This window comes from Protopterus annectens, chromosome 12.part0 (genome assembly GCF_019279795.1).
Source record: "Protopterus annectens isolate FY-2018-M chromosome 12.part0, PAN1.0, whole genome shotgun sequence".
Classification (NCBI taxonomy): domain Eukaryota; kingdom Metazoa; phylum Chordata; order Ceratodontiformes; family Protopteridae; genus Protopterus; species Protopterus annectens.
Window position 1 is genome coordinate 211,622,119 of NC_056746.1, and position 12,340 is coordinate 211,634,458.

A 12,340-nucleotide genomic window follows, 5' to 3' on the forward strand; every position below is an offset into this window, starting at 1 on the left:
CAGATGAGGGTTGGAAAGAGGAGCACTTACTTATTTTCCCACAAAATCACGTTGGTGATTCATACATTATTTTGGAATTAACAGAGGATCTTTGTACAACTGTCTGTATAAGCGTCAGTGACTTGACCGCAAAGCAGTAACAGTCCCACAACAAATCCAAACTGAAAACCACAAAACCCTCAGAAATTAAGCAGCAGTGTAGTGCAAGGAAACATCCGTATTACGGTGACAACAAAGGCAAAACTCAAGTAGAAACGAACAATCAAACGAGCACTGCTGATTTGCCAGAAAATGAATAGTGTTGTGAGTAAGAACAGAAAGTTAAACCCAGAAAAGAAATAAGCAGCGGTGAGTGCACATGAAGTGCACATTTTGATTGTTGCCCCGTTAATGGAAAAGTACCTATATATATATATATATATATATATATATATATATATATATATATATAAACGCAACAAAACTAGAGCCAAACAGGAGTGTACTGCTAAGAAAATAAAGTATGAATACAACAACAAGCAGCACTGAGACCACAGCCAGGGCAGGTTTATTCCACTACCACTTCTCAACACAAAGGTTTGTTTCTTGCAACACCTACGGGTGTTTGCTTATGATTGTACTCCACATGTAAAAAAGCTCAGCAAAACACTCGGTTGAGCAGCCATAAGATGAATATTTCAAATGTATTGTCCTCCCAAGCACAGCGTATATAATCAGCTCTACTTGAATATCGGCAAGTGTAGTTCACCTTCGTTACCATAGACGACAACTGCATTCATTAAAACCAACAAGCATTTATTCACATCGAACAATAACTTAAAAATAAAAACAAAAATAAAAAACAAACAGAACAAAGGATAAGCGCTTTCGGGTCTCCTCAATGACCCTTCAACAGATCCATGTATACTGTGCAGTTAGTGCCTGTTTAAAAATTACTCTCTGCCAATAGAGTGCTAGATGATGGGTGATGTCACATCACACACATCTTCTCAAACCATGCCTCTTGAGTGCTGGTTTCATGGGAAATGTAGTGTTCAGTCCCAGTCTTATGTGGGCTTGTAGTCTTCCAATCCAATACATTTCTTCCTGCTCCAATCTGTTGTTGTGGTCACCTCCCCTTTCCGAGGTTAAAACAATTTTAAGCACTCTGAACTTGAGATTATGTCCTTCATTGTCCCTGACATGTTTGGCAAGAGGATTCTTATAATCTTCTAGTCTGATGTCACTTATATGCTTGGATAGTCTCTCCTTAAGTTGTCTTACTGTCTTTCCAACATAGAAATGGTCACACAATGAACATGTGGCCAAATATATTATATTTTTTGTGTTACAATCAGCATAGAAACTACAGGTGTATTTCTTTTTGGTAATGGGATGCTCAAAGCTGTTCTCTGTGCATATATACCTGCACATAGTACACCTTCTACATGGAAATGTCCCTCTTCTATCAGAGTTGACACATGGTACTAGATAGTCTCCTTTGCATAACCTATTTTTCAGATTACTTGCATTCCTGTAACCAAACTTAGGTACCTCTCCAATCACTTATTTGCATTCTTCACTTGACAATAGTGTCTTCCAGTTCCTTCGAATAATGTTACATATCCCCTCAGTATCGGTTGTATGTGTGAGAATCATTTTAACTTCTCTTTGCTCATTCCTATTGTTTCTTGAAGGTGCACCTTCTTGTTTTCCTTACCTCTCGTTTCTCTTTCCAACAGCACATTGTGTGAAAATAGGATCAAACTGTGTGTTTGGTACAAAATAAAGACTATGCCTGCTCTAAAGGAATGTTTGTTGTAGGAAAGCCCTGCCTTTTGCCCCTACCGCCATATCAATATTAGTTTAAAATTCTGTACTGTAAGGTCACATAACCATTGCAAAAAAGGGAACAAAATCAGGCTTTTTCCTTTCCCTGATATTGTATGACCTTGGAATAGGAATGTTAAACAGTAGAAGTGTTGGAGGGGTACAATACCTCACTTCCTGAGAGTGCCGGGACACTTTCTGTCCTATAATACTGATTGAACTGGAATATATAACTGCATATAAAGAAAGTAACCATTATAAAAAATCTGTAAGAAATAACTTGTATACAGATAATTCCATTTGTATTTGCAACATATGTACCTGTATATTAAACATGGGATTATTAGGTTTTGTAGATATCAGAGTAACAGATGAAATACATTTATCAAAGAAAAGTTTCAGGTTTACATTTTAGAGGTGTTAAATGTTTGAGGAAACAGCAATGCGAAGTCTGAAACAGAACTCTTTATTACCAGTGGTACAACTGAGAATGTCAGTTCTGCAAACTTGATCCAATAGCTCATGGATACTAAATCTAAATAGACATGCCATATTATGAAGTTTTAGGGAGTGTGAATGCATTAAGGGAGTAAGTACATATTTATTTGATAAAACTGCTGAGAGAATCATTCAGTATTCTCAGAGGGAGGCATAGAATGAAACGCACAGAGAAATGTATAACTAAGCATAAATAAAGAACTCTGTTATTCCATACTTGCTTCTGAAGAAGGGATTCATTTCTCCAGGTCCAGACATAGTTTCTTGTTTCACAAACTGATCTATTACTAATTAATGGAATAACAGTTTCTGTGACTATGCTGTGATGCTTTTTTTTCTCATAAACACAAGTATATTCTTCACTCTACTAGCTTTTAGTGTAAAGTAAGGGTCTTCACCCACAGGGCATAAAAAATAGTAAAGTGTTTCTCAGTTTGTGAGATTATCACTTATGTCATAATTTTAGAAAATGAGAGGACAACACAGACACCTTCTTCCTCCTAATTTTAGTTTTCCTACTCATATTCTTGCAGCTTTAAATATTGACAGGGATTCATAAAGGTTACCACAAAGTGTAGACTACATGTAGACAATGTAATCTTTCTGAGTGACTAGAAACACAAACATGTGATAAGAATGTTTTTGAATACATATTGTATACACTTAGTGTAGGCTTCATTGAATCTGGCCCCATTTATTTTTCTGAAACTGCCACTCAGTCAGGTATGGCAAGATGTCGTGTCTCATTCTTGAGAGGGCTGCTATTTATTCATTTTTATATAACCCATTTTCTGTTTTTTGAGCTCACTATATTTTTGTGTACTGTGTATTGTCACGTGCTCATAAAATGATTTTAATGTATCACACTATTTGTTGACTCAGCAGGTTACCACACAGTTGTTATAACACAGATATTTTCATAGAGCAGTCAGTTTGGAAAGTGCTGCATACAACAGTCAAAAACAACTAGCTGATGGAAGTCATCTCTGTGGCACCAGAGTGCATAGTCCTCACTATTCCTAATCCAACTGTGTTTGATTAGTAGGCATAGGCACTAAATGAGGCAGCGGGAGAGGGATGGATGTGAGCAGCTGATGTCAGCTTGCCCACCTCAGAGTGAGGATGACGCCAATGTCTTGATACATGTGTGCCATCTGCAGGCTGGTCAGCCAGTAGCTTGTGTATGGACTACAAGCAGCAGGACTTGGACTGCCAAGCCAAATGGTATACTCCCAATTGGTCTAGTGAGTGCTGTCATGCACTTATGTGCCCCTATTGCACTGGGTCTGGTGAAAGCAATCATCTGCTTATGTGTCACTATTGCACTGGGTCTGGTGAGTGTACTCATGCACTTATGTGCCACTGCTGAACTAGTTCTGGTGATCTGGTGAATGCAATCATCTACTTATGTGTCACTATTGCAGTGGTTCTGGTGAGTGTAATCATGCAGTTATGTGTCACTATTACAGGCCCATCTGTGGCAATATCCTTGCTAGCTTCCATAAGGTAAAACAATGCATGGAAACAAAAATCTTCATTGGACACCAATAATAAATCCACAGAGGAGGAGGGCAGTTCCTGATCAGAGGGAGGGGATAATCTAGAACTCTAGATCAGTGTGGAATGAGGAGGGGGTACATAGGTTGAATCATACAACACCAGCAGCAGACAAAAAATAAAGTTACTTAGAAAAAAAGGTAGTTTATGAAGATGCCAAATGAGAAAGACCTAGGGTTGATGAAGGCTACAAAGATGTTGCAGCATGCCATCATGCCCTATATTACTTTAGTAATCTTTATTCTGGACATTAAATATAGTTTGTACTTTGTTACTGGTGCAGATGGCAATGATTATTAAAGCAGTATACACTGACCTGTTCTCCTTTTTGCTTGCTATGGTGTTTGTTTTAGTGTACACATTTTTGCTTTCTTTGTCCATTGATTGTTGTTTTCTCACTCTCTTTATCCATCACTCCCTGTCATACACCTATCAGCAGCTGCCACTCTTTACAGAATCATTGGGCCATACTGTGACACCCCCGAACCAGTAATCAAGGTGGCTGAATCCCACCTCTGCCACCAATATGTGATGTCCCTCTTCTGGGCCAGTAATCAAGCCCTCACCACTGACACTGGTGAGGGAAGTTCACTTCGAACAAAAATAGATACACAAGGAATACACTGGGTTTCTCTCTGTCTCTTTTCAGACCCCTAATAAGAATCTCCATGGACATAGCTGTAGAGTTGAGTCCTCAATTGAGTGCCCAAGCCAAGTCTTCCACCACTCTCTTCATGACCAGTGCTATGTGTCCCTGCTCCAAGCAGCTGACACACTCTGAGATTTGATTTGCACACACACACACACACACACACACACACACACACACACACACACACACACACACACACACACACACACACACACACACACACACACACACACACACACACACACACACACACACACACACACACACACACACACACACACACACCTGGGAAAGGCTGGCAGAGATTTACTCAATCCGCTACCCTTTTTCCAGATGATAAGGTAGTTACTGCCACCAGACACTCCAAAGTCAGCTTCTCTAAGGCTCTTACAAGGGTACACAATTATACTGATTGGAATTAATATTAATACAAATGGCAGTGCTTCACCAATTTGGCAAGGCTCTCAAGAGTGGCCATAGTGTCACCAAATAAATATAAGTACTCTTAAAGGTTAAAATATTCTCTAAAGGACCAGACACAATGAGAAGTCTAAATATATTTAATAATAAATAATAAAAGAACATGAAAATACTAATTTTTTATTTATAATAAACACCAAGAGTTTCAATCATGGGAAATATTAAAAATAAACACAGATGAATAGAATCACACAGCTATAGAAAAACAGTACTTAACTAATCTCACTATATTTTCCTGACTGATCTAAAGTATTATTATTCCTTGGTTACTTACTAATGCAAGGCAAGATGAAGTGGGTGAGATATTCTTCTTTATCAGGTTACAAAAACAGAGTGCTCCAAGACTTCAATTTCATCTAGTATTAAAACATCATAACATCACATTCATCTTTTATTTTTATATTTGTTTACTGGGAACATCCAACTGGGTGCAAGCCTGTTTTCAGTGAAGGCCTGGGGAGAAAAAGCTCCATTGATTACAGTCAAAAAATTAGACTTTAATAACAAAGTTAGAAAGTTAACAGATCGTTCACAATCATACAGTTAGTGCAGTAACATACACAATTGTTCAGTATAAAAATGTGGTTACTTATGTACAAAAATATAATATTCAGCTGAGTAGATGTTCATACATATAGTAGAGGAGCTGCCAATAGTATACTGTTAGGGTTTGAAAGAAGCTAGAAAGATTAGTTGGGAAAATAGGTGGGTAAGAGAGGGGTGGAGTATGGATAGCAGGGAGGGAAGGAGTGAGGTAAGGGGCGGAAGTAGTATGCAGATATGTAGGAGTCTTGAGAGGAGAGAATGAAGAAGATGTGCTGTTGACCAAAGTTTGGAGTGAGGAGAGTAAATAGGTATAGGAGAGTTAGCTTGGGCAGCTATAAAACCAGATCCTGTTGTTTGTTAGGTGTTCTTTTAGGAGTTTTTTTAAATTGAGGGAGACTGAAAATGTCTACAATATTTTGTGGAATACAGTTCCAGATCTTGGAAACAGTTGGAATATAGGGAGTCTCTGGCTTTGTTGTTGCTTTTAGTGACATTAAGGAGGGTTTTTTGAGAGGATCAGAGTGGTATATTTGTGGAGTATGGAAGAAGCATGTGTTGTAGTGCAGTAGTTTTTTTTCTGGTTGATATACAAGTCTATGGGCAGAGATGAGTTGATTATAGGATAATAGATGGGGAAGTTCTAGCCATTTTAGCTGTTGTAGTGACAAGCAGTGGTGGGATCTATGTGGGGAGTTGGTGGCAAATTTTGCTATTCTGTTGTAGCAGGAGTTAAGTTTGGTGAGGTCAGCCATGCTTAGATTAGTGAATATAGGGGAGTCGTAGAGCAGTGTGGACAGGAGATGAGTTTTTGATGTGTCTTGTCATGTTTGATTGGTGAGAAAAAGCGTGATTCTTTATAGGGAGCCTAGTTTGATGTGAGTCATTTTAATGATTTAAGCTAGGTGTAGGTCAAATTTCAATTTATTATCAATAATTACACCTAGTAACTTAGTTTGGGAGACTGCTGATACAGAAGTGTTGTTTGTGGAATGTATCTGAAAAGTTGTAGGGGTGTTGGGAGTTTTGGTGGGATGGAAGAGCATATGTTTGGTTTTGGATGGATTCAGTATATGTTTAGGTTTGGCTAGCCAGGTTTCTACTTCAGAGGGTGTTTATTTCTAACTTTTGTGTGCAGACACAGTACAGGTGAGGGCAGAATGATCTGCATATTGGATGACTTAGGCAAGAGAAGTGGACTTGTGTATGGGGTTGGTGAAGATGGGGAAGACTAGGGGGCCAAGTATTGAACCTTGAGGAACACCTATGTTGACAAGAAGTAGAGTGGAGAGCTCCTCTTGCCATTTGACAGCTTGCTGTTGGCCAGTGAGGTAGCTGTGGAACCATAACAGGAAGGAACGGCAAGCTCAGTGAGCAGTTTCTGGTGGCAAACTGTATCAAAGGCTTTGGAGAGATCCAAAAAGATGGATGAGACATGCTTACCTTGGTTTCTAAATTGCTTTACAGTGTTAGTGAAGCTAAGGAGTGAGGTTATGGTGCTATGGAGTGGGCAAAATCCATGTTGAGTGTGAGATAGAAGGTTGCTGGTAAGAAGGTGGTTCAGGAGCTGGGTATGAATGCATTTTTCCAGTATTTTGGAGAGGGATGAGAGAACGACAATGGGTCAATAACTGGATAGTTCAGTGTTATCTCCTCCTCTGTGCAAGGGAATAATGTATGATATGTTCTAGTTTAATGGAATGTAGTTTTCCAAGATTGATAGATTAATTAGGATTGAGACTGGGAAGGCAATGGTATCTGCTGCTATCTTTAGAAATTCAGATGTGGGTTGTCTGCTGCTCGGAAAGTGGGCCTGAGTTTGAGTAATGTTTTGACAGTGTGGGTTAGAACTGGTTTAAAGGAGAGGCTGTTACTGGTGGTATTATTAGTGGATGGGATAGCTGGAGATGTATTTTGATGAGGGTTGATTAGGGAGTATATTGAGTTTGTGAAGAAGGTGTTAAATTTGGAGGCTATACTGTTGGTTGATGATGCTAGACTTGGTTTGGGGGTAGTAGTATTACCTGGATGAAGTAGTTTATTTACAGATGACCAAAATATTTTGGATTGTTATGGTTCAGTTGTTGGGCAGTTGTGTAATAAGTTATTTTGTCAGATTTTATTTGGGATTTGGCTTTGTCTCTTAATTCCTTGTAGCGTTGTAGGCTTTTCTGATTTTTACTACTTTTCCAGTGTGACCATGCTGCGTCTCTTTGTCTAAGTAAAATTTTGGGATCTTTTTTGAGCCAAGGTGTATAGTGATTTCTTAGACGAAATCTGCAGGGGGCTAATCTACTGATGATATTACGAAAAGTGTTGTTAAAATATTGTACTGCTACATCTAGGGTTAAGGTTTTGAGGGGGTGCCCAATTACATAGTTGTAACATAGAGAGAAATGCTTGGACATTGAATTGCTTTTTGTTACAGATAAGCTGGATACATGGTTGCCTGAATGGACTTGTGTTGTGTCTAAGGAGGTATGGAGGAATTGATCGCTGATAGTATCTGGGAGACAACCAGCTTGGTAGGTAGATGATGACTTGTTAGTGAGAGTCCAATCTAAAATTGACTCTGTGGGAGCGTTTATCAATTCTAGTAGCATCCTGGATGAGTTGGGAGAAGCCATGGAGGTTTATAAAGTTGTTGGGATTGTTGGAGTTAATGGTGGTCCAGTCAGTATTAAGGTCCCCATTATAATGGTTTCTTCCTGGAAGGTTAGGGATGTCCAGTGCAGTCTTCAACAATGCTGAGGTTGTCAATTTGTGGAATATAAATAGCAATAATTAGGTGTTTTTTATTGTTGATTTTTAGTTTGACATGTAGAATTTCAGTGTTTTTGAATGTGGGTGTGTTTGTGTTGATTGTTTCTACTTCTAAATTCTGTTTGTACATTATGGGTAACCCACCCCCTCACTTGTTTTGGCAGTCACATCATTATAGGTTGAAACCTGAGGGCATTATTTAGTTATTTTTAATTTATGGCTTAAGCCATGTTTCTATACAGATTGCTATATCAGGGGAATATAGGGAAATTAAGGTGTGGAATTCATGTACCTTGTTGACAATACTTCTTAGGTTTAGATTTAAGAGTAGGAGAGGGAATGGGGATGGTAGAGCAGGATGTTGGGCTATGAGTGGTTGACAGTTTTTGATTCTGTTTAAGACCTCTGTTTGTGTGTATGTCACCACTAAGTTATAGATATCTTGTATGTGTATGTGTACATCTGGTCATCTGGTCATCTGACTTCTGGTTCCCATACCAACACCCCCCCCTTACCAGATGCTGCCAGGATTTACCACTGATGTGTTACCTTACAAACCTAGAGCTTTGCTAAGATCTGTTGCAGCTTTTGGAAGTCATTTCAAACTGTCACCCTTCCAGACTAGCAATTAGTTCACCCCCAAGGACAATACAGAAGGCTTCCTAGTACAGACTTTTTGTGTCTGGCAGCATTGAAACCTGCAAGATACAATCTTTATGGCCTAAATTAAGTAATTTAGTTTCAGGACATTTTTAAATGGTAGCTGGGGCTGAACTTAACCTCTTCTCTTCCAGTATCCTCTGTTACAATATATACATTTAATCAGTTACAATACAGTCTGACATACAGGTGCATTTTATTTTTTGTCCAGCAGGATCCACTGTTGGCACACTGTCAACACAAGCAGCTTTACAAATGTATTTTTTCAATACAAGCATCTGTACAAATCAGTTTAATATACAAATGACATATAATTCTTTACAAAACTCCAGGTAGCTATGCTGGGGTATGTTACACATCCACTGCCCTACTTCTCCTGGCACAGCTGGCAATACCTCACATCATCACATATACTATCATAGCTGCATTGTTATAATACATTAAAAACTAGACAGCATGGCACACCTTAGTACTATGAATACAAGGATAGCAGTTGTAGAATTAATGGAAGCGCATTGCAGAGATGAAGTCACCTCACTTACACATCAAATATGAGACAAAGAAAAACAAACATCAAAGAGAAATAGCATTAATTGTGTATTAGAGCAATGAGTTTTAAATACTCTGCATCTGTTTGTTATAGGTGCATGCCAGATTTTCACTGGCAAAACCATTACTTGTGTATCATCTAGCTTTAATTAAATTGATCTTCTCTGCAGCTGTATCAGTCCTGAAAATAGATTTTGTACCCACTGGTATTAGCTGATATCAAATTTCTGGGCTACCCATGAACACAGGGACAATATTTTGTAACTCTTACCTGCTCAATGGGAAATAATAAAAAGTAAAATGATTTGGAGGAAGTAAAGTGTGGACATATTCCCATACCATTAGTATATTTTTGACATTTCAAATAACTTTAGAAAAAGAGCACATTCTGCAGTCATAAAAAGAAGATGCAGTTAAGGATAGAGTTTGAATGTGATATACACATGCTGTTATTGAAAGTATGCACACTACCTATATAAATTTATTTAAAGCAAGCAACTTTTTCTATGCAAATATGTGAACTTTACCATTTTTTTGGTTTCCAGACTCTGGTGAAAACCATCTTGAATTAGCATAGGAAGAGATTTGCCAGTCCTGCATACGACACAAGTAAATCACTAAACAAACTATATAATTCTCACCTTTTTGTACTGCATCAGATTTCCAATAAAAGGGTGTGGCTTAGGACCAGGAATGTCCAACTTCTTAAATAATCCATATGGCCAAATCCCATATCTGAAAGGGAACAAAACCAGAAGTCTTAGTGAAAATTATTTTAAGGACACCAACCTAGCTGATTTATAAGACATATTCTGAGAAAAAAAGCAAGATACATACAACATTTTGTTCATATTTTCAGTAATGAATGTATACCTTTAAGGGGAGCCGAGATAAAAAAGTAACCATCAATGGATATTACTAGTTTACCATCTTCAGCTGTCAGCATCAGATATTGTTCTCCCTGAATTAATCAGGTCTTGGGGCATATGAAAAGCTATATGCTTCTTTTGCTTCACAAATGTAACCACTCTAATAATACACTCAGTAGGTTATGTCTGTTTAACAATAGCATCTAAAGCCTCCACTCTTAAGTTCTTGTTCTGTTTTCTCCTTTACAATTACAGCAGTCATCAAGGTTTATAAAGTTCTGATGCTCTGTCAGGAGTCATTTTGATGTGGTAAACAAGGGAAAAGCATAAACCAGTAAATAAATCTGCATATTTATGTAAAATTATTATAATCTATAACTGGCTGTGCAGTTTTTCAATTAATTTGTTCAGTCTCCTATTTACCTTGGGCTAGTTTATCTCATAATGAAGCTGAAATAACAGTGCTGTGAATAGCATTAACAGAAACCTTCTAGAAACTATTAAGTGTACCATTTGAAGTCCTAGCTATAAATGTGAAAATATTTCTGCAGTTGTATGGTTCAAAATGATTCACTGTACCAAATAAACCCAGTATATGTTGTTCTTTCACAATATTTTCCAGACAGAAAATGAAACAGCACTATTTATGTCCAAATCTTTTCTTACTCTGGCTAAGAGGCAGGAAATACAGAATATGAATTAAGGAAGAATTGTTAAACTCTTGAAGTATCAATATCTGAGTACCACAAGGTTCTGTTATTGGTCTTGTCTCTTTTATTATTTTTATAACAGACTTTTTTTCAGTACGTTTACTAACAGCAGTAAAGTTGCATCTATAGTTACAAATCTATCAGAACATAGTAAACTGCAAAAATGTTTGGATTCCCTAGACTGCTGCTCAAAGGGAGTACAATGCAAAAAAAAAAAAAAAAAAAACTAAAGTAATTGATTTTGGTAAAAAAACATAGGGTGCCCATACACACTGAATATCACAGTCCTTGAGGATGTATCATCGGTTAGGGATCTAAGAATGAAGATTGAGATCTGTCATTAAACTTGAGGGAGTTTGTAAAAGAATGTTATTGTGCAAATAAGGACATAATGCACACAATCTTGAGTAGAGTTGCAAGTGTGTTATTCCTCTGTGAAGTCAGTTTTTAGCCCAGAGAGAATACAGAAGATGGAGATCTGATTTTATTTTATAAATGTGTGCATAATAAAAATGTAACTGCATTACTAGATGTTGAAAAGAAAGATGATTCTCAAGAGTTCTTAAACTCCTCCTTATACATAAGAACCATATCCCACCCCAAGCACTTCAAAAAGGAGCTAAAACAACTCCTACTTAACACAAAGTCCTGCCCCTGTCATGGCCCTACCTAATCCACCACACCCCTTTGTCTCCAGTATCCTGTACACAAATGTTACAATCCTCCATTTTTCTCTAAACACACCATTTATAACATGGAACTACATGAACTGTACTACTTCATCACATGTAAATATGTATACACTAAGCTAGACGTGTCCAACCTGTGGCCCGCGGGCCGCATGCGGCCCTCAGAGCTCTTCCATGCGGCCCTCAACCTCTAACTGCAATATCGATGTACGCATGCCCCAAAATACTTTTTTTGTTTTGTGTTTTTCACTCCCGTGACCTGTAACGCTAATGTCGCTCTGCGCATGCACCAAAGCACCCTTCTAGTTTTGTTTTTGAGCCAAAAAAGGGTCAGTGTGTTTACGCCATTATTTTGCGCCAAACAATTAGAGTGTGTGTGTGTGTGTGTGTGTGTGTGTGTGTGTGTGTGTGTGTGTGTGTGTGTGTGTTCTCGCTGAAGAGGGACTCGTGTATGGATTTGCCGCTGTTGCCTTTGAAAGGGACAGCAGTTACCTGTGTTAATAGGTAAGTACGGAGTGAGTGAGTGCATGCATGAAAGCAGAATTGTGTGCGTGAAAGTAG

At 38.1% G+C, this 12,340-nt stretch overlaps 1 protein-coding gene across 1 annotated transcript in view; it reads right to left on the reverse strand.

Moving 5' to 3' along the window:
- The window catches only part of LOC122816455 (cytochrome P450 3A24-like), a 519,725-nt gene that overhangs the window by 458,590 nt on the left and 48,795 nt on the right, over positions 1-12,340 (reverse strand). The window contains exon 2 of the mRNA XM_044089263.1: positions 10,153-10,246. Within this exon, the coding sequence (XP_043945198.1) occupies positions 10,153-10,246 (94 nt within the window). The remainder of the gene's footprint in view (positions 1-10,152; positions 10,247-12,340) is intronic.